Source organism: Aristolochia californica, unplaced genomic scaffold (assembly GCF_029961685.1).
Source record: "Aristolochia californica isolate CCGP_79_NKW_82.1479 unplaced genomic scaffold, dmAriCali1.0.hap1 SCAF_3, whole genome shotgun sequence".
Classification (NCBI taxonomy): domain Eukaryota; kingdom Viridiplantae; phylum Streptophyta; class Magnoliopsida; order Piperales; family Aristolochiaceae; genus Aristolochia; species Aristolochia californica.
Window position 1 is genome coordinate 3,442,269 of NW_027181992.1, and position 18,611 is coordinate 3,460,879.

Genomic DNA, 18,611 nt, shown 5'->3' on the forward strand with positions numbered 1-18,611 from the left:
TTTTTATTCTTTGTATGGAGGAAAAATATTTGAGTCTTTATTTTTAAATAAGAGCCCATAAATAATGCCCTAAATTGAATTTTTTTATTCTTTGTATGGAGGAAAAATATTTGAGTCTTTATTTTTAAATAAGAGCCCATAAATAATGCCCTAAATTGAATTTTTTTATTCTTTGTATGGAGGAAAAATATTTGAGTCTTTATTTTTAAATAAGAGGGTGTAAACGTCCACGTGAAAAGTGTTTTAAATAATTTTTTTTCTGAAATACCTATCTAAAATTAAATAATTATATTTTTTGTTTATTAAACCAAGTGTTATTTAATACAAGAGGGACATTAAAGGTAGGGATGGCATCGAGCCGTGCCGAGCCCGAACCTGCCTATGTTTGAGCCGAGTTTGATTTAAATATTTCGAGTCGAGCTTCGAGCCGAACCTCGTCTCAAACCTAAAATTGTTATCGAGCTCGAGCCCAAAAATTTTAACCGAGTTCGAGCCGAACTTGAGCTTCAACATACATTTATTTTTAAAAAAAATATATATATAAAAAATAAATTGTATATAAAATTATGCATACATTTTACATAAAATTTGGCATAACTTATATTTATATATATATATAATACATGTATAAGATTGGGCATGACCTCTATTTAAAATTGAGCATAATCTATGTATATAATACCTATATAAAATTCGGCATGACCTCTACATAAAATTGGGCATAATCTATATACATAATACCTGCATAAACACTCCATGAAATTGTTTATACACTCCATAAAATAGTCTAAACACTCCATACACTGCATAACATTATGAATAAACTCCATACAATAATCAAACACAAAAAAATTAAATGAAATATCATTATCAATTTACAATCACCCAAATAAAAACTATAAATCTTTTAAATAAAATCCTATCACTATTAAAGACTTACTAGAAAATTATAATTTTTTTTAGGAAAGTTAAATGGACCTCTTATTGCCTCTTCTAAGGAAATAAATAAATAATAATAATTAATCTAATATATTACTATACTTATCGATAAATTTTTAAACAAATAAAATGTCAAACACAAAATTGCTATGAAAATTGCCTCATGCTAAAAGTATTATATCATCAATTTTCAAATACTTATTCAAAAAAATTTTATACGATTTTCTTGCCCATCTTGGCAAGAAAATCTTACTTAGAAAATTATATGATTTTTTAACAAGAAACTCTAACTATTCTCCAGTTTTCCGCCGAGACGGCGAGGAGCTGTCGACTGCAACAGAGGCGGACGGGAGGAGCTCGGTGTCCCCCCCCCCCCCCCCCTGAACCTTGATTCGGTCAAGCTCGGCTCGTTAACTCAAACGAGCCGATTTTGGATCTCGAGCTCGAGTGATACTGAATCGAACCGAGCCAAACTCGAGCCACTTGCAAGCCGGCTCGGTTCGAAACCACCCCTAATTAAAGGTATACATCTTTGCGGGTAGGGCTCCAGGAAACTCGTGCCCAACCCGAAAGCAAACAAGGTTTTATTTTCATCCCCATCCCCGCATATTTTGGGTTGGAATACTTGCCTACCCTTAGCTTCAACATGACTCTTCATATCTTCGTACAATTTCTCAGAAGAGTTGAAATCTTTGTTAAAGATTCATTGATATTAAGGATTTCAAGGGGGAGATCTGTGGTGCGGAAACTAGTTGAGTAAACGAAAGTTACCTTGAGAGCATGCCATTTGTTCAACAAACGAATCACAAAAAGGGGAATCAAAAATTTGCAGAGCCGATAGTTTGGATGTATTTCTTCTGTAAAGAAAATCTAATGGACATGGTGGGGCTTGAGAAGTCTCCTCTCTAATGGGACGGAGAGATTGCCTATTATCTGTTGAACAGAGGCGGAAGGAGTAGGGACCCCTCCCCTTTTTCCCATTATTGTAGGAGTCCTCGTTTCTCACTATAACAAAGGGCCATCAGATAAGAGGCCTCATTAATCAATTTTTTTTATTAAGTAAAGGGTTTTATTTGAAAATAAAAGCACAATTAAAACCCTCTGTAATAGGAAAAAGTTGCAGAGTTTGTATTATAAACGAGAGACTCGAACAGCGACACCATTACATCATAGAACACAGACCCTCTCAGACTCTTGCCCTTGTTGTACTCTCAAACATACTCACAGACACAAAAACACACTTAGTAAAAGATAAACAAACGACAAACCACTGCTAACAACACCACAACACTCAAGAACACAACAGCAACACTCATAGACAGTCGAGAGTAGATGACGGTAAGAGTCTTGACCATTAGGAAGATAGATAGCCTCTAGAGAAACCTGCCGCGGATGCCGTTGATGACTGCTTTCAGTACGTCATCGCTCATGATCCCTCTCAGAGTGGTTACTAGTATTTCCTTCGATATGTTCCCAGACTGCGAGTGATCAAGTTCGAATCTTAGTTCTTGTACAAAATCATGGTGTTTTCACTTCAATTTTTGTTTACGACGATCAGAAAAAGGTTAGTTTCAGATCGAATATGTACCTTGACTTCCGCGTATACTCCATCTACTATTTCCATGCTACTGGCGGGTAGGTGACGCCTCAGTTCATTAAACAGTAATGGGAATGACAAGCTGGCACTGGGATTTGGTTCGGGTTGCTGGTCGAATAGCCACGGGAAGCCCTGCAATCCATAGATAATATCACACTTTAAGAAGAATATTATTCTGTTTTTCTTGCGTTTTATGAAGGGAAATGATTGAAAGCAAGGAGAGAAAAGATCAAGTAAAGCCCTAGAAAGTTTCAAGCGGGCTTCTCATGTTCGTGCCTGTAGAAGGGCGTTTCTTAGTTGTGTAGCCGCAGTCTGAGCTCCCATAGCAGCTGTAGCAAACAGTTGAGCCCTCAGGATGTTGTTCCTCCTCCAGGAATCTTCACAATGGGAAAAAAAAAAATTAGCTAGTTGAAAAAGATCTGATCGAGGACGCTTCGATTGTCATCCGGTATATGATCTGAAGTAGGACAAGGAGAAAACTACCTGTGAGATGATCGTAAACCTTGAAGCTAATAATGTACTCAGGGAGGACGTGGGTGTTCATGTGGGTGCTCCAGATGATATAGCACCTGGGATCTTTGAAATCATCCACCCCGCTGTCGAATAAGCCACTGCTCGGACGGAACTGCTTAGAGCCCTGCTTGATTTGCTCCATGTTTCCCATTACCAATCGACAGAGAAGAATGTGAAACTCGTCCCTCGCGTCCGGAGTTATCAGAGCCGCACTGGCAAACATTTAAAGCAAGAACAGAACACCCATGATTCAATTCATAAACGCTGTAACTATTAATTATAGTCATCCTGTTCCCTTCCGGTACGGGTCGGGAATGGATCCCGGGGGGGGGGGGGGGGGGGGGGGGGGAGGAGAAGTATTTCGGAGAAGAAGAATCGAACCTGCAATGCGGGAATGACTCGGCCGAGAAATAGATGCCTGTGCCATGACCGTTGGTGAATCCGTGAGTGTCGACCTCGCGGAAGCCATGCAAGACTATCCGTTCGAGGGAAATGGGGTCTGTGCCGTACCAGCCATGGCGAACGTTGGGATCTCCACGGTGGTTGGTGGTCATTTCAGCGAACCGGTGGAAGGCTCTGAGGCGAGCGGATGCCCTGAGTCCAGCATGAGCGATCCAGCGGATAGCGACAAGCTCAGTGCACGGATCCACGTTCTTCATTCCCTTCTGGAACATGTTGGCGACGACTTGATAAGCCGCGCTTTGTTCAGACAGCTTCACCAACCTCAGCACATCTAGTTGCTCGAAGCCAGGGGGAGGTCCCATGCGTGGTGGGCTGGGAAACCGGTTTGGAGCTGGGTTGGACGGACCCCCCGGTTCCGTAAACCGGACCCGCTTATTGACGGGCCCGGGGCTCTCATCTCCACTCTCCTCCAGGTTCCGTTTCTCCGCCGCCGACTCGCTCTCATGATCGTTGTCATCGATCTTTACGGCTTTCCCCTTCCTCTTCGCGTCGGCGGAAGGGGTTTCGGGCCTCGCAACTACAGTCGGAGACGTTTCTGGTCTCGCGGATGCAGCGGCAGGCACACTACTGGTGGAGTTGCTGTCGTCCACGACGGCCTGGGGATCGGGAGGCCTCGAAGGCCCTGCTTCATCCGCTGCTCTCGTAGTTTGCGGTTGAATATAAGTGTGAATGACGCTTTCCAGCTTTGGAACCTTAGGAGGTCTTCCGGGTTTTCTCCGAGGAGGACCCGCCCGAGTGCCTCCCTCGTCGTTCCCACTTATCACTTCGGGGAAGAAACACTTCCCCGCTTCGTCGATCCAAGCGATGGATCTCTGAGTGCCTCTCGTCAGATCAGTTTGCTGCATCCTCAGGAAATCGATCAGGTAGAGAGTTCCACGGATATCTACCTCGACAGCAGAATGACGGGCGGTGAAACCGTGGCGCATAGCATCCAGAGCCTTGCCAACAAAGTCAGTCCACTCCCTGTTGGAGTAAAACATGATGCGAGCCGGACAGCCACTCTTTTCGAAATTGTGGTGGTTGTTCAGCAGTTGAAAACAGTCCCCTGTAACTGGAGGGGTTGATTTTGGTCTCCCTCTCCCTCTCATTGTCGAAATGAGGACAGTTCCTCGATGAAATTGAGGGATCAGGTCGAAGCGGGCAGTAAAACGATTAGAGATTGAGATAAGGGGCTTTACAGATTGAACGTCAAAAGGCCAATGGGGGAGAAATACAGAAAGGATAGAGTCTAGAGCAAATGCACGGGGAAAATGTAAATTGCCATGGAAGTATTGAAGGACAGGGAAACAATAGATCGAAATGGAGGAGGCAGATATTACAGGATAGAGAGCAAGAGGGAAAGGGATAGGGATAAGGTTACTGGTGAAGGCGACGAAGAGGGAGTAAAGAAGAAGAGAAGAGTGGCAGAGACTGGAATGGAGGAAGGAGGAGCAGAATGCAGAGAAGCGAGCGTTTCACAGCTCGCTGGTGGCTGATTGAGTGCAATCCGCTCTCCGTAGGAGAGATCTTATAGGTCACGTAATTAAAGTTCCACCGTATTATTGCGCTAAATTACAGATTCGCCATCCCGCCGAACTTCGAACTGCTTATGCCTTGACGAAAATACCCTTCTATGTGAACAACAAAAGGAATTACAATAAATAAAATACATGTATTAGATAAAGCAAAAGATTATTTACTATTACCACCCTAAAGACTACAAATTATTCTAGCCTCCATGAGCTAGTTAAAGTTACTGGGCCTCTTGTTTCAAGTTTTACCATTTGCCCCTTCGTTTTCATTATTAAAATGATAAATATTCTAATAAGTCTAACAAATAATTTTTAATATATTCAAAAAATTATTTTTTGAAAAAAAAAAAGGTGCTCACCACTTCCCTCATAAGAAAAGCGTAGGACGAAAGAGCCCTACCTCTTTAGAAGAGATGAAAGAGGGACTACACAGACTCCCCTCTTCCCTTATGTGCCAACAAGAGGAAAACTTGCCTTCTCCATTACTATCCTGATAAAAAGAGAAAAGGGAGGTCTTGAGTCGATTACCCCTTTTTGTTATTCTATGAGTGGCATGCCTTTCATTTAAAAATTTAGAAAAAATAAATAATTATACATCCTTTGAACATAAAAAAGGCCAAGGCATAGTGAATGTCAAGAAAATTTAAAGCTAGGACAAATAAGAATAATTATCGACATCCCAAAGAACGAAACAACTATTTCAATAAAAAAGAGCAATGTGTATGTAATGTTTCCCCCTTTTATAGCTTAAGAACTACATGTTAATCTTCTTAAACAAACAATATTATAATTGTCGATATTAAACATTGCTCCATTGATTCTCTTGTACTTAATAACCTATTAGGGTTGTATCCAGATGTCTTAAACAATCTATTTTCTTCTTCTTTTGGTTGAAATCTGAACCTTAGTAAATGTTGTTAAAATTAGCATCACCAATGACTCCAAAGTTTAAACAAATGATCCCCAAAACCAACTAAGGTATCTAATTTTTCAGCTTCATTTGGGTTCAGAGTGTAATTGAACCTAATTCAATCAGTAAGTATGGTATGGGATAACATTAATAACTACAAGAAGCACTCTCTAATTATGCAAATTAAAAGTAGAACCTAGAATTAATGCAATTTTCTTGATCTAGGCAAGTGTTAATAGGCATTGAAACTGAAAGAAAATTTAATAAAATAGTATTATGAATGGTAGAATGATTACTAAAAATTTTAATATAAGTAGTGCGGCAGATATAGGGGGATAAAAAAAGGGGGGAGGCGAACAAAGGGATGTGGAAACAAAATGTTCGACATATTACTAGGTTAAAGTCTTTTATGCGTAATAGAGAAGATATAGTATATACTTAATTTAGAATATATATTTTTTCTAATGTATTACTAATGTAATAAATTTACATGCATGTGTCGTTCTAAATGTGTAGGGTACATATTGTTCTGATATTGTGCAATTTCGGATTACTCATCACTCCGATTATGAGTGAAGGCATGGATTTGAAGAACAATATGTAAGCATAACTTTCTTCGAAATATAATTTTTTATTTTAAGTAAAAATAATTTTAACTTATGTTATTTTTTCACAGGAGGAGATGCAATGGCTAATACAAGAGGCATACGAGGCTGTTGAGATAGTTGATGAGAGTGCTATTTGTGCAATGGGTTCTTGGAGCTCGGTGTGGCTTCATTCAGGGGTGGGGTTTGCCTCAACCGCCTCTACCCAGAAATGCCCAACCATCTTTGTCTCAAACGATTACACGTCTAGAGAAGGAGTTGTGGATAACTAAAGAATCGTTGTCCTAGACCCGGGAGTAGTTGAGAAATGTAGAATAAAATTTTGGTTTTGTAAGGATAGAGTCTTTACCCTCTGGGTTGGGATAAGGTTGATCAGTTACTAGGGTTAAGAACAAAATGGTATTAACTAAGCTTTGCTCCCTCTAGCTGGAAAGAGAAGTCTCCCTCCTCCCTCCTCACAACTTTGCAAATAAGAGGAGATGAAGAGGGAGAACACCTCTCCCTCCATCCTAGTCTAGTTAATACTTACCAGTTATATAAAAAAATAAATGTTAACATAGTTCATGAAGATTACAAACTTCCCATTTTTTTACAAGCTTACTATACTAGTTATATAAAATAACAAATGTTAACATAGTTCATGAAGATTACAAACTTCCCATTTTTTACAAGCTTAATCAAATTGTCATCAAAATGTTAATAAGGACCGCTTGTAGTAATCTTTAAAATTTTATATCAAATCATAAAAGGTTAGAAAATGATTTGAAAATGGAAAAATACCTAAAAATGGCTTGGATTAGCACATAGCAATTAACTTGAATTGGATTCTCTTTTTCCTATATTGATAATTACCAATTTGTGCAGTTAACCTCTCATATAATTAGTCTTTATCAACAAGAAGTAGAGCAAGATGAGTTAAGTGAAAGGCATAAAACTTCATTGCCAAAAGGGGACTAAATAAAAAATCAAAATATATATAGCTAACTCATAATCTACCAGTTGAGTGACTTCGAAAAAAGAGAATCATGACATTTACTTTTTTTTTCTTTTTTGCTAATATATTGTTCCAAATATCTATTTTTATAAGAATTTTCAAGTAAATCAATCACACTGATTTTTTTTCAAGCTTAGAATTTGTCAAGTTTTGAGTAACTATATATTAGATCAATATTTATGAAATATTACATATATATATAATGTAAAATTGTTAAATGTGAAGTAAGTTATATTCTGACAAAATGTGCTCGACTCCAATTTTGGAGCCAAAATGAAGTTCGCTTGGCTCAGCTCCACAATATGCACCAAACCCGTTACAAATTGTTTATCGACTCGTAAGTGAAAAAAATTACTTAATTGCCATTCGTTTAGTTTTACTATGAGTTGTTGCACAACTCCTTACAAATATCAAATTAGGTATTTAAATATTAACCATTATTCTTACAAAACTAGAAGTATTTACAAATTAAGAAATTTTTTTTCAATTTCCAAAAAACTAATTTATATGATAAGAAAATGGTAGTAAATTGTAGTGTTATTTACTTGTACTTACAGTCTACTAGTGGAAAGTAATTGGAAAGAATTTCGGAGAAAAGAGAAATTAAAGGGTAAAATCGTCAGTCAGAACGTCTGAAAATCAGTTATCTCACTTTTCTTTCAGAAGGGTACTTCTGTACTTCTCTTGATATGGGAGGGCAAGCTTAAAAAGCTCGCAGACGCGAGCCGGATACGCCGACTACCTAACGCATGCTTCGTGGGCTCTGTCACTGCAAGTGTCAAAGATTTCTTCAAGCACCCTCTTTTTAGAAAATAATTGCCAAGTGTCTCTCCAGCTTTTGAAATTTAATTGCTCATTTGTCTTATTACTTACAGAGAAACTCGAAGTCGCCATTAAAGCAGACCTCGCTCCTCACGGGAGCAACGAAGAAGACGTTGTTTTTACGAATTTGCTCGTTTTTTTAAGAATTAAACAGCGAAAAACTAGAACTGAATTCATTCAAAACTGAGTTTTGTTAATGGTTGTGATATTCAGCGGATCAAACACCCTTAAAACCTTAACAGTCGAGGAGCGAGCTCGAGTCTGTTTCAGAGAATCTGAAACGTGAGTGACAGACACATCTCACACCAACCAGGCAGCCAAATTGCTTTAAGGATTAGTGGAGATAAGGACGCAGTAAACAGGGTCTCCCGTTTGCGTTGTCGATGTATACGATGCATGCAAGGGAAGCCGGAACATTTGGCTCTCGAATGCAGAACATTTGTTGTAAAGATTACAGAAAATTACAACCACTCCCACTTTCTTTGGGCGTTACAAATTAACCCCCACCCACTGGTTTGCAGAGACTGTTTGCGGGTTCTGGTTTCGCATGCCAATCCGGATTTCTATCTGTCTGGTTCACCGCAGCCTTTTCTTCTTCTTCTTTAGCTGGCAATATTATTACATTTGGCAAATGAATGCCTTTGGTTTGGTAACCGGCAAATGCATGCCAAAGCGCTATATTTGGCGGATTCTTCATCCTATTTAACGCTCAAATACACTTGGCAAGGTAACTCTTGTCATTTGCTATTATCCTTTTTTTTGTTTTTTCCCTGTTTTAGCTTGCCAAACTACTGCATTTGGTAGGGGAAAGTCCAGAGCGAGCTCGTATTAACTTTCTGCATCCTCATCCCTATTTGAGTTCAGTATGTATAGTGCATTCGATTTGGTTTACTTCAAAGAGAACTTAAACTAAAGACTCTTATAATCTGAGAACCAGCTCTGCTCTTGAATGATTCGATTCAACAGAAAGTCAAGATCAAGAGGTCCCTCTAGCAGAAAGAAGATCCTCTCAGAGCCTTTTAAGGGGCACTAGTGCTGAACAATCATGAGTTCAAGTAAAAAGTTTTGCAGTTCTTTCCGTCCTTGAGAGATGATTTCAGAACACAGACCCTCCCTCCGTGCGTTGGACGTCTGCGTTTGTGGTAACCTGTCTTTGTTTTCAACTGAACGTGTCAATTGGCGGAAGATACTAGAACGCGTTGAAATTGGTAATGAAGCTTTGAGATGCTACCTGTAAATTTTTGCCTGAGAATCAAACGGCCTGCAATGATAACATGGGTGTTAGAGAATGAGCTTTTATGGAGATCTTTTGGCTTTTTCTGAGGGTGGGTGAGAAGAGAGGGAACTGCTCGTCCTGTTTCTCACAGTTGGCAAGGTTCCATCGTTGAAAACAAGAGGGTTGAAACCAGGGTTTTTTCAGGCTTTGGCAATGAAGAACCTCTAGTTCCACTCAAAGCTGCCTTACAATCCACTCTCACTTTCTACATCAATGAGGTATACTTTGCCTCTTATCTCCTTCTCCACTTTTTCTTTCTCAACTGAGTTTGGGCCTTCATACAGGGGATGATCAAACATTTGGAAAAATACAACAACATCCCCTTAACATTTGGGTAACCGATGGAACTGATAAAAGAGTATTCCAAATTAACCATTTTGATTATCCACAACCTATTCAATGCATGTAATAGACCAAATGGGTAAAAGGTTAAATTTTAACCAAAGGTAGATCACTCTTTAAAGACTTTCAATCAAGATCAATGGTTTCATGAATTTGCATAAAAATGGCTCGTAGCAGGAGGAAACAAGGGACATGATGCTAACTAGAAGAACCATATAGCATGATCATAAGATTTTTATGTAATTAAACCTGTGAGATTAACAAGAGTGATATATATTCCACTCATGGAAGATAAACTTGGTTTTGTCATGTATCTCACTCTCATGGAAGGAAGACTCGGTCTTATCATATGTCTCACCCTCATTAAAGATGGACTTGCCCTTGCAACATGTATCTCTCTCATGGAAGGTGAACTTGAGAATGAGAAAAGATAATTTTTTTTAAGGGAATTGTGAGAAAAGAGGTATATAATTCTTCTAATCAGTTTAACTACTGAATAATTAATTCAATTCATCTTACCAACCACCCCCTTCTCTCCCACAATCAAAAAACACAAACATTAGGAGGCCGATCCCACTTACAAGAACGGAGCATCTGCTAACATGGCAACTTTGCTGAAATTGCATATGGTGACATGTCTACTATGTTGCCTTAGAAATTGTCACGTCAGTATGAGCTACTCTGGAAGTATTTTCTGGTCTCCCTAGCATGGGATGTTTTTGTTAACTATAACCTTCAAATACCATCATTTTAATCCTAATTAATTGCTCCTTATAGTTTTTTGACCCAGTATGCCCCTCCCATTTGCACTGTAAACTTTTCTACACTGATCAGACAGAATTCTTCAGCTGATTATGACAAAATCACCACCACTCGTTGGCAAAATGCTTGTAATATATACATAGCAAGTAACCAGACAGCTTCTGTTGATGAGAGTCTAGATCTTCAGAATAAGGCCTATGGGGCAATGATCGCTGCCAGCAATTTCAGGTAGAATATAGGAGTCATGAACTTCATCAGCTATGGACTGAGAAACAAGAAAATAGTCAAGCCGCCAACCTGTCAGAAACAGAACTGGTATTATCACGTCTGTGACTTCAGAAGAATTACTCCTCCACGGTGTTAAAACAAACAAGAAATTGTGAAACTTCAATGAAATAATTTTTTTAATTGATATAACAAGAGAGCAATTATTTTTATGGGACGAACAGATATAGTAGCAATCTGAGAAAGGGAAGCTACATGCCACATTAAAAAAAAACAAAAAAAAAACTCCCAAATTAGTACTGGAAACTCAGTGCTCCACTATAAATATTTTTTTCTTGGAAAATATCTTTCCATAACAAAGATCAGACTAATTTCTACTTTCAGGCATTAAATAACATCAACATCTAACTAAATAAACATGAAGATTGTGCATTGTACCTTTGTTTGTGGCTCGTCCACCATGCCTATAACCCCAATAGGTATAGCCAACTACTCCAGGATGTTGGTTTCTGAAGGTATCCACAAAACCATTGGAGAGAAAGTTCACTCCGAAGGATCCTCTTTCCTCATCAGTAAATCCAGCACTTCTTCGGTTGCCCTATAAACATAAATTAGGTTATAACAATAAAAGAACATGGTTGATCAAGCAAAGGATAAATTTAGTCAGTATGGATAATCCGACATCAGCAAAAATAATTAGGAACACCTTTTCCACTTACAGCTGGGTTATAAATGTCTATCTCTTGATGAGCACAGTTTAGATCCCCAGTCAAAATGACGGGTTTCGACCTTTCCAACTCCTGCATACCAGAGCAATTCATAGAATCATGTTTCCAAATTGTCCTTCAAGTTTTTTTTTCCTTGTATGTCAGAAGAAAAAATGAAATGTTAATTGAGCTCCATCTTTCATAAGGGCAGCAATCTCTAACACAACCTCATTCTCCTTTTTTTTTTTCTTTTGAAGGTGAATTTATTTCAAAGCCCAAGTGCAAAAAACAACAAAGAATAAACTTAAGGAGTCTCCATTACAATGAGGGCTTGGAGGGAGACTCCTTAGTTTAGCAAGAGAATCAGCAAGATGATTGGGTGACCTCAGAACATAACTCCAATTACAAATAAATGAATTAGAAATATTCAATCTCATGGAAGACATGCTAATGCCACAATAACCTCATTTTCTATTTAGTAAGCTAACTTGTACATCATTGCTTTCATAAGTCAACTTGAATTGGACCCAACCAGCCAATAACCTACTCAAAGACAGATTTTGAAGGACTATATTCAAAAAAAAAAAAAAAAAACAGCTGAATCTGTCTTGCAAGACTTCCTCAAGCTAACCTGGTTGGAACTACTGTCTAACCTAATCCCCAGGATCTGTATGAGCACCAAATTCATTTGGACACAATCACCCTCAAGTCCCTTTTTACCCCCTACTCCCTGACTATGCAAATATGAAAGGAAATTCTTGCCACAGTAAAACTCAAACACCTAAAAACTTGGAAAAATAAGGGAAGCAGAAAACACTATAAACAGGGCACTTACTTTCAGGTAATTGCCAAGAGATGGATCCCACTTCTCTATCCTGTATGACTACATAAACAATACCTGTTAGCACAGACATGCCTTGCCATTAAAAAGGAAAACCTGACCTGGAATCAAAGAGACTCGTGTCTTACCAATCTTTTCAGGCCATCTCCAGAATTAGGCACATAAGCACACAATAAGTAGAATTTTTCAAATTCTACTGTAACTAGTCGGCCTTCACTGTCATGATCCAATATTCCTAGCCCATATCTGACAGACAGAGGCTTTATCTGTCGAGTACATTTGTTATTAGTTGTCTTTTACAAAATCAAAATCCAAAAGCCATCTGACTTTAAAATGGTTAGAAAATTTCCCCTTTGAGACGCAACATGCATGCTTCAATGAGCAAGTGAAATATCCTTAAATAAAGGTAACACACACAAACATTGTTAAAATACTGATGCGAGGGTAGTTTGGTCATTTTACCAAATTCTTGTGGAGGTCATAAGATTCCAGCATCTTAGGTTACTTGTCTTTATTGTCCTTATACATCAAGCCACTTAAGTGATGTTATAAAGAGGGGACAGACTGGAAGTTTGAGCCTAATCTTAACGCAGCTCTTGCTGCTTTTCCCCCAAACCTCTTTCTCTTCTCAATTTCTTTTATCTCTCTCTTCTAAATCTCTTCAAGATTCTTACTTTTTCAAGCATATTAGCTACTTAAAGATCTCACACACTCCAAACATAAGACTCCACATGTATAGTTTGACTGCAAAGTCTAATCAAAGTTTCTTGGTTGGCAAGCATAACATATGTTCATGAAAGCAAACTTGAAAGTACAGGAGCTACAACAGTTTTAGATTCCAAGGAGTCATCAGTCTCTCACATGTTTGACTAGAAGCTAAGAAAACAGATCAGCTTTGAGGGTATGCAACTCCAAAACAAAATGGAACAAACAAAAAAATTATACACAAAAAGGCAGAATAAAACAACAGAAAAGAACAAAAAATAGCAACAATGAAATGTAAATCAGACAGCAGAAATTCTCAAAGTATTAATCTCTTAGGCAGCACAATAATTATGAACTGAAGATATCCAACCTTTATAAACAGCAATGGTCCACTTGAAACCTTATACAAGTCCACAAACTAAACAAATAGATTGTAAAAACAAAAAAGGTTTGTACCCGAGAAATGATTGCAGAACCAGAATAGCCAAGCTTGGCAATACTGCAAGTCCAAAAGCTATGATCATAACCTTCTAAAAGAGTTTCCTTAATCCTCTCCACATCCTTGACCTGTTCCAAAAATAAATGTACGCATTGATTACTTTAGAAATTATATAGGAGTGGTACCAACGAAATGCCTTAACTGGAGAGCTTTGCAATTAAAATGCATCAATAATAAAGTAATGAACCTAAACTTTGACAGAGTAAACAGAAATATTCATACATTGTATACCTCAAGCTTTCCTTATAGCATATGTTCAACTGTAAGTCCAAAGGATTTGTGGAAAGAATAACAATATGTCAATCAAGACTGAACCATGGACCTGGCGTCTGTGAGGGTCATTTGATGTCAGGTCAAAGATTCAAGTCTTCATTATGTCTTTGGCTGTCTATTAGGGTCACCAATCTTTCAACTTCAAAATGAATAAAAAGAAACAAAACAGTCTGGCAGAAAGGTATTCCTAAGAGGATGCATAATAAGTCATAGAAGGGACAATGCTGGAATAGAGAACTTTCATGTGCAATACAAGCATCCAACAAAAGTAATGAATCATCTTCCAAAGGACCTAACAGTGATGTAGATGTTAGTAAAGTTGGTGGTAATCCTGACATAGTTGTTCACTGGTCAATTGATATTGCTAATTCATTGTACACACTGTTCTTTTTTTTTTCTTTTTGTCCCTCTGTGTGCATGAAAAGGTACTAGTGGATAGACGAAATTGAGGAGAAGAACTCAGCTATATTACAAGAGTTTGGTAAAATTTGCCCTAAGTCAGAAAGACTGACTGATTGAATGTCTCCAAGCAATACTGGCATAATCAGCAAAGAATTATAATCCTAAGAGAGACCATAAATTTCAAATCCATCACATATGCTTGAGCTTAGTGCATATAAACCATGAAACTGATGAGGAATATAATAAAGTGAGTGTAAGCAGAATCCCTACCTGCAATTTGGTCTCTTGCAGACATAGCACATCAAAATTCTCTTTCAGTGCAAGTTCCAATGCAGAGGAGGCCTCGAGCTTCAGTAAAGCTCTTAAACCATTCACATTCCAAGAAATTAATTTCAAAGATTTTGCACCATCTGGAAGAGGTGGAGGTCTCATGGTTCTAGGGTTGTAAGGAATCCAACCATGCTGAGGTTTCTTATGGGCCAACACTGTCCATGGTTCACTAGCAGTTCCAGCCGAACCAACAAAGCCAGAAGATCCACCACCTTCTTGAGTTTTTGATGATGCTTTTCTCTTTGCTTTGATGGTTTTGACATCTATTGAATAAAATTAAAAAATGAAAATTAGGTCTGTGGATTGGAAATATAGGAAAGGAGACCAGCATAAAGAAGGTCCTTGTTTCCTATAGTCTACAAGCATTTCAATAGTGAATGAATCATGTAGTCCAAGAGGAAACATAATAAATCTTGAGAGGCCTGCCATCCGCAACTATTCCACAAAGGAAACAAGGGTGGAACTGTAGCATCTGTGAAACAAATCAGCAGCATGCAAATTGAGAAAGAGAAAGAACTAAATACACATACCACTTACCACTTCAGAAGATTGTGTGAAACAGACAACCCCCTGGAATATTGATATCCACACATTTCCTCTAGTTTCAGAATTTCATAACACGACTTCTTAGCATCCGTTTTGTAAGTTAAGCCTAAATAGAATCGAGACAGAGGTAACTTTTCTGAAAGAACTTGAGAAAAGGACATAGTACTCCATCTAGGTGCTACAATGTCTCTTCCAAAACCTTGGCTTACAAGCTCGCTGGTTTATTGTGGAAGCACATGTCTTATGCAGAACCTGCCCAATGTCTACAGCATGTTGCTCTCAAACTAAGACAGAAAGTTAAGTACAAGCATTCCTTGAAACACATGAGAGCAAAAGGTGCACTACCATTCCACACCTGTTTCTCAATCCTCAATGGCAAGTCCACAAATTCAAGTGATCTTACCACATCAAGTGATAGCAAGCAGTCCCTTACGACCAACCAAAGCAATGCCTACCTTCTGCTAGTTCCTCATTCAGTCCCACATTACACTAGTGAGCACATTTTTTTAAAACACTTCCCAACATGCATCTATACAGATGAAGTGGAATCACCCAGCCTACACCCAAATAGAAATCCTACTTTTATAAGGTGCCCACACATTTGATATGGGACTTAACAGACCCCGCATCAAAATAGTGAGTCTATATCTGAAAGCAAACTTGCAATTACAATGAGACAGTTAGGATCAGACCCACACACAACGTGTGATATTCCATGAGATTGTGCATAATTAAAAAAGAACAAGAAGAAAGTTGCAGAAGAAATACATGTAAAACCTTCTGATTTTTGTTCCAATTGGACACTTTTTATGGTAACTTTGAGATTTGCCAGTTGAGTTCGTCCATTTTTTTCTTAATTTACATCCAGAAACTTGTGGGATCATACCTGAATTTAGAGGATTAGCTCCAATGAGTGAACCATCAGCCTCAGCCTTCCTTTTCTTTTTAGAGAATGTAATGGGTTTTGCTAATAAATCTCTATCAACCGCCAAGGGATTCTGACCTGTGCACTGATAATCTTGATGCACAAAAACACCCAAAGAACATAAATAAATCGTGGATGAATTTAAAACCATACCATCTTCTTGATTATCAAAGAAGCTCTTCAATGCTGATACAAGGTCCTGCTTATTGCCTTTAGGAGTAACTCCAACACTCCTACGAAAAACATAAAAAAATAAAAAATGTGATATTTTAGTGACAGGGTAGTAGAGCATGTAAGTGGTAAAGTTCTCATAGAAAGAACATGAGCTAATACCATATGGCATATAATTTACAATTAGTTCTAAATCGTCTACCTCATCATTGTTCGAAGTTCTTGCACAGTCATTTTATGAAGTCTAGATGGATCCGCTCTGACAGTATGGAGATCCACATGCATCTTGACATCCTCCTAATGTCGAACAGCTCATACTAAATAAAAGCCTCCAAACAAAAGCATCAAAACTACAATGACAGACGGAGAACAGCTTTCCTATGTTATTACCTTTACAATGTTCACTTCAGAATTTTCAGTGCTGTTTGTAGCTCCATTCCACTTCTCTTTTCTGCGGGTATAGGTTAAGCATACTGATGCAGATGATGAGAAGCTTGAAAGAAGCCGTTCTGAACCCATCTGTCTTGCTTTAGAGAAAAGAATTGCTCCTATTCTGAATTTACTTGAAGACACTGCAAAACTATGAGGTGCTATGTTCTCCATTGCAAAAACTCTTGATAAATTGCTAGAAAACGTTACATACATTCAAGTAAGTTTTATCTTTGACTAACTGCTACTAACCGTTTGAGCATTAGAGAGAGGTGGAAAGAACATAACTAGTTTGTTTAGGCTTCTCATTTTAAAATGGAAAAGAATCTATTACCTACATCGTAAGTAACTAGATCAAGGGCCATGATGAGTAAATAAATAAATAAATAAAGATCAGTTTTTTTCTCTAAAACAAAGTAAGCTAGTTCACATATATCTATCTAATGGCATAAAATGAGAAAATAAAAAGGAAATAAGGATGAAAAATTCACCGGAACCTTGTTCAGACAAGTTAGAAACAACAGTATTCTGCTTCTATGCGATTTCTGCTACCCAAAATACTGCCAAAACATTTCTACGTAGTCTCGGAAGATTAAACAGAAAGGGTCTTGATTCTTGAGCAGGACAAAGGTAGGATATTTCAATAACTTCAAAAAAAAAAAACACAACCAACCACAAAAGCAAAAGAGAAAGGAGAGTGGAGACGCGTACTGAGGAGGCACGGTGAGGTAACGCGAGCCGCGCGAAAGTGAAATGGACAAAGCAAAATGAACCGAAGTTGCGAAAATGTAAAACTAGAGAGCCAAACAAATCGGATTGAACCTGCCGTGTATAGTAAGATCATTGCTGGCCGGTTAGTCCATTTCTCTGGGCATGACTGGGCCCTCTAGTCTTTCTGGTGAACTAAATGGTCTGCTCCCTATGCCACGGGCTATGAGCGAGGCCCATTCACAGTTGACCTGATTGAAATAGAGCCTTACTCTCTGTCGATTAGGCTATGATCGAGGCCCATTCACAGTTGACCTGAGCCTTACTCTCTGTCGATTAGGCTATGATCTGGTCAAACTGAGGATACGTAACTCTGTGCGGTCTGTCGGCGGGCCGGCCATTGACTGTTAGTGGAAGTCGTTCTCGTTCTACTTTTTATACTATCAAGTAGCTGGTTACTTTGTATAAGGGAGATTTCCACAGAGAATTGCAGGGAGAAGATTCTGTTGAACCCACCGATAGCGGTAGAGAGCGAGGCGGCTGCTGGTCGTCGCCGTGGCGCCGTCCACGTAGGTCTACGGTCAGGGATGATTCTTTTCCCCACTTTGTGGTCCCAATGCAGCGCCGACACTGTATTTTTAGGCGACAAAAGTGTGAAGAGATAATAAAAAATTTTACTTGCCAAGGTGATGTAGGGATTATCTCTGGAGGGGACCGCAGATGGCGCTGAGCATTCAAGACGCCTGAGAAACGTGTCAGACACATAAAGAGTGACAGGCGATTGGTTGCTGCAGATCGGCTCGTGATCGGTAATTTGTCTAGACTGCCGATCAATCCCTTGGAACCTCGTGAAAGTTTAGGATTTTGGTGTCCCCACTTCAGATCTGGGAGAAATCGATGTTTCTCCAGCCATCACTTGTTTTATTTGTGGTCCGTGATACATTAATGCCCACCCCTATGGTTTGGGATACTTTGTATCATCACAGGATATAAAATGATTATTATTATTTATTTATTTATTTATTACTAATTCTTATGGTGGTGTCAATTATTTCGTATTATTATTTATAGTATTTAATTATATGATTTATAGAAAAATATACACCCTTGTTGCAAT

At 38.5% G+C, this 18,611-nt stretch overlaps 2 protein-coding genes across 10 annotated transcripts; both read right to left on the bottom strand.

Annotated features, from left to right (window-relative positions):
- Positions 1–2,800: 2,800 nt before the first annotated feature.
- On the bottom strand, positions 2,801–4,599 carry LOC137958609 (probable inactive poly [ADP-ribose] polymerase SRO1). The gene is made up of 3 exons (XM_068805677.1): positions 3,431–4,599; positions 3,020–3,261; positions 2,801–2,913 (listed from the first exon to the last, which is right to left on the bottom strand). Exons 1-3 carry the CDS (start codon positions 4,597–4,599, stop codon positions 2,801–2,803), a joined length of 1,524 nt encoding a protein of 507 aa, XP_068661778.1.
- A 5,852-nt stretch (positions 4,600–10,451) lies between these two features.
- On the bottom strand, positions 10,452–17,592 carry LOC137959822 (DNA-(apurinic or apyrimidinic site) endonuclease, chloroplastic). 9 transcript variants are annotated; one of them, XM_068807191.1, is made up of 12 exons: positions 17,498–17,592; positions 16,748–17,400; positions 16,560–16,654; positions 16,340–16,419; positions 16,148–16,264; positions 14,656–14,978; positions 13,668–13,778; positions 12,635–12,772; positions 12,501–12,548; positions 11,678–11,758; positions 11,397–11,556; positions 10,452–11,030 (listed from the first exon to the last, which is right to left on the bottom strand). In XM_068807191.1, exons 2-12 carry the CDS (start codon positions 17,000–17,002, stop codon positions 10,909–10,911), a joined length of 1,530 nt encoding a protein of 509 aa, XP_068663292.1. In that variant the 5' UTR covers positions 17,003–17,400; positions 17,498–17,592; the 3' UTR covers positions 10,452–10,908. The 9 variants fall into 9 exon arrangements, with proteins under 9 accessions (XP_068663292.1, XP_068663296.1, XP_068663295.1 ...); XM_068807195.1 differs by having other exon boundaries at positions 16,748–16,929; positions 17,498–17,582; XM_068807194.1 differs by lacking the exon at positions 17,498–17,592 and having other exon boundaries at positions 16,748–16,982; positions 17,284–17,487.
- Between the last annotated feature and the right edge of the window lie 1,019 nt (positions 17,593–18,611).

Bases quoted from the DNA above. Each gene is read 5' to 3' on its own strand.
- LOC137958609 (XM_068805677.1), bottom strand. From the start codon at position 4,599: ATGAGAGGGAGAGGGAGACCAAAATCAACCCCTCCAGTTACAGGGGAC. The intron at 3,262-3,430 runs GTTCGATTCTTC...AATGTTTGCCAG, and splicing joins GAGTCATTCCCGCATTGCAG to TGCGGCTCTGATAACTCCGG. The intron at 2,914-3,019 runs GTAGTTTTCTCC...CCCATTGTGAAG, and splicing joins GGTTTACGATCATCTCACAG to ATTCCTGGAGGAGGAACAAC.
- LOC137959822 (XM_068807191.1), bottom strand. From the start codon at position 17,002: ATGTATGTAACGTTTTCTAGCAATTTATCAAGAGTTTTTGCAATGGAG. The intron at 12,773-13,667 runs GTACAAACCTTT...TGTACTCGACAG, and splicing joins GTTCTGCAATCATTTCTCGG to ATAAAGCCTCTGTCTGTCAG. The intron at 11,759-12,500 runs GTAAGTGCCCTG...TCTGGTATGCAG, and splicing joins CTCTTGGCAATTACCTGAAA to GAGTTGGAAAGGTCGAAACC.